At 38.9% G+C, this 2,725-nt stretch overlaps 2 protein-coding genes across 2 annotated transcripts in view; both read left to right on the top strand.

The window, feature by feature from the left end:
- The window catches only part of LOC9301775 (putative B3 domain-containing protein At3g49610), a 1,114-nt gene extending 333 nt beyond the window's left edge, over positions 1-781 (top strand). Inside the window, exon 1 of the mRNA XM_021016050.1 lies at positions 1-781. This exon is cut by the window's left edge and continues 333 nt beyond it. Within this exon, the coding sequence (XP_020871709.1) occupies positions 1-781 (781 nt within the window).
- A 759-nt stretch (positions 782-1,540) lies between these two features.
- LOC9300027 (ubiquitin carboxyl-terminal hydrolase 26) overlaps positions 1,541-2,725 on the top strand; it is a 5,248-nt gene continuing 4,063 nt past the window's right edge. Inside the window, 6 exon segments of the mRNA XM_021015753.1 lie at positions 1,541-1,617; positions 1,761-1,901; positions 1,984-2,089; positions 2,252-2,390; positions 2,473-2,581; positions 2,670-2,720. Coding sequence (XP_020871412.1) covers positions 1,857-1,901; positions 1,984-2,089; positions 2,252-2,390; positions 2,473-2,581; positions 2,670-2,720 — 450 coding nt within the window. The 5' untranslated portion in view covers positions 1,541-1,617; positions 1,761-1,856.

Raw genomic sequence — 2,725 nt, forward strand, 5'->3', positions numbered from 1 at the left:
ATCATCTCCCACAGAAACCAAGACTCTCTTTGATGATAGCGAGAAGAGCCTCTTGGATCATCTCCCACAAAAACCAAGGTCTTCCCTTGAGTATTTTTTTACCAGAGTATACACACGACGAAACAATGAAACACTTAATAGAGTTTCTGCTTCTTCATCGCTCTTCAACACGGCTGAGTTTGAGAGGACGGAGACTAAAAGCCCTCCAAACCCTAATTTGCAATCTTCCCCGTCTTCGTGTCTAATGGAGAACACAAAACGCAAGAGGTATCAGAAAAGGAGTAGTGGTAAATCCAAGAAAGCAAAGGTTGATCCTTTATCACAGACAGCTAGAGAGGCGCCAGAGTGGCTTTTCGATATGATGAGAAAGATGAAAGAAGCTGAAGGCTCGGTTAGGCTGATCTATAGGAAGACTTTGACCGCGAGTGACGTCAAGCCAAGCCAGAGCCGTCTCTTAATACCTTTCAGTCAGTTACTCAGAAACGACTTCTTGACTCCTGAGGAGTCTCAAGCCATAGGCATAGATAAAGAAGAAGAAGACGACAACAACAATAATATTGGTATGAGAACGATTGTCGTGGATCAATTATCTAAAGAGTGGGCTTTACGTTTTAAGATATGTGTGATGAAGAAGAAATCTGGAAAAAGAACCTTGAACTACGCTTTGAATCGGGGGTGGAACAACGTCGTCAGTGGTAACAAATTGAAAGAGAAAGACACGATTAGTCTTTGGACTTTCAGGTGTGGTGAAGACCGCTGCTTTGCCCTTGAGAAAGAGTAGCTGTATGTTTCATTTCTAGTTGGAACATTTGAACATGGTTTTATCTAGTTTTCAATAGGCAGAGTAGAGGTTTTTGTTCTACAGTAGTAGTAGTTTCTTGCAAGTAAACTTAGGGTTTTACTAGGATTGTGATCTTACACTTTAATGCTTTATTATTGCTCTTCTCTCCTCTATCACTATTAGTAACTTGCTCTTTCTCTTGCTTGCTCTACTTTAGTTACTGCATCAATAATACCTATGATTTCTTCTCAAATCTTTTACAAATTCTAATCTGGTGTGATGGAATTGATCCAATCGTGCAATTGTTTTAGGTAAATTCCTCCAAAATGTGCTCATAAAAACCAAAATCAGGAACAAAATTTGTTGCCAAGACAGTTTTTTATTTATTTGGCTGTAATATATAATCTGTTTAGATTCAGTATGGAACTTGGAACATTTTCAATTGTTACACGCCACTGTGATGAAACAACTAAAGTGCTGCAAAATTTACTGAGATTACCAACTTCACCTAATTGCCTAGTATAGCAACAAACATTGTGATGAGATTAAATAACACTCGAGATTGTTCTTTAGTGCAGAGAAGAAGAAAATTTTTCTGTTAGAAACCATTAGAGGAACATCTGAGTTTTGCAAAAATACATGTTAAATAGCCGCTTAAACGTATTGGGCCTTTTTATCAAAACAAAAACCATATTGGGCCTAAGCCCATCTAATACATTGTTGGGGAAAAAATTGTTAAACCTCTCTGTTGGTTCTATCTTCCTCATCGTCGTCGTCTCCTCCGAGTCCGTAAGCATCGACGATTCTCTCATCTTCTCTCATACACGACGACACTGGTAATTTTGGTTTTGATTGTTTTCCACTTCAATCTAAGATCTGTTGCTTTTAGCTTCTGTTTGCTTTTATACTGTGATTTGGTTTCGTTTAGGGTTTCTTCCGATTTGAGTCTGAACCCATCTCTTCCCTTTTTTCGATTTAGGGTTGATTTAGAGTTGAAAGATGTACAACGGAATAGTGTTATAGACCGCTAGAGGATCAGGCGTTTGACGTTGCCACGAAGAAGAAGACGACGAAGATGGATTACCAGAACAAGCTTGTTCTTGCTCCCATGGTTCGTGTGGTAAGTTCAAATCGTGAAACCAGTTCCTCGTTTTTGTTTCTTCTTCTCTCGCTTCCGCCTTTGCTTATTCCGGGAGGTTTAGGGAACGCTCTCTTTCAGGATGTTGGCGGCCGAATACGGCGCCGATATCACATACGGTGAAGAGATTATCGATCATAAGCTTGTTAAATGCGAACGTCGAATTAACGGTAAACTCTGAATCTTTTGAATTGATTCATTTGGTTCTCAGATTCTCTGGTATGGCATTGTACTTAAATCTCCTTCCTCTGCTTATATTGATGAATCATATAGGGCTGGTTTGTGTGGTTCTTCCTGATTATCGAATTCTTATTGTACTTCTCCCTCTACAGTTGCTTATGGGACAACTGAGTTTGTGGAGAAAGGAACAGACAATGTCGTCTTTAGCACATGTAAAGAAGAGAGAAATAGAGTTGTTTTTCAAATGGGAACTTCTGATGCTGTTAGGGCTCTAAAAGCTGCTGAGATTGTGTAAGTTTAGTCATGAAAAGAATCAACGTTTCATGTGTTATATACCAATTTTGAAATGGAATGTTTTTGTTTCGTCATTTAGGTGCAACGACGTTGCAACTGTTGATATTAATATGGGTTGCCCCAAGGCGTTCTCTATTCAAGGAGGAATGGGTGCTGCTTTGTTAAGTAAACCCGAACTTATTCATGATGTATGACTCTGTGAATTCTTTTTTTGCATAGTTATGCGTTTACTTATCGATATTAGTTTTTCCTCGTATTGTTTCTTCTGCATCCTAGATTTTGGCAACACTTAAGAGGAACTTAGACGTACCGGTTACTGCAAGATTCGTTAT

The sequence above is a fragment of the Arabidopsis lyrata genome (assembly GCF_000004255.2).
Source record: "Arabidopsis lyrata subsp. lyrata unplaced genomic scaffold ARALYscaffold_8, whole genome shotgun sequence".
NCBI lineage: Eukaryota > Viridiplantae > Streptophyta > Magnoliopsida > Brassicales > Brassicaceae > Arabidopsis > Arabidopsis lyrata.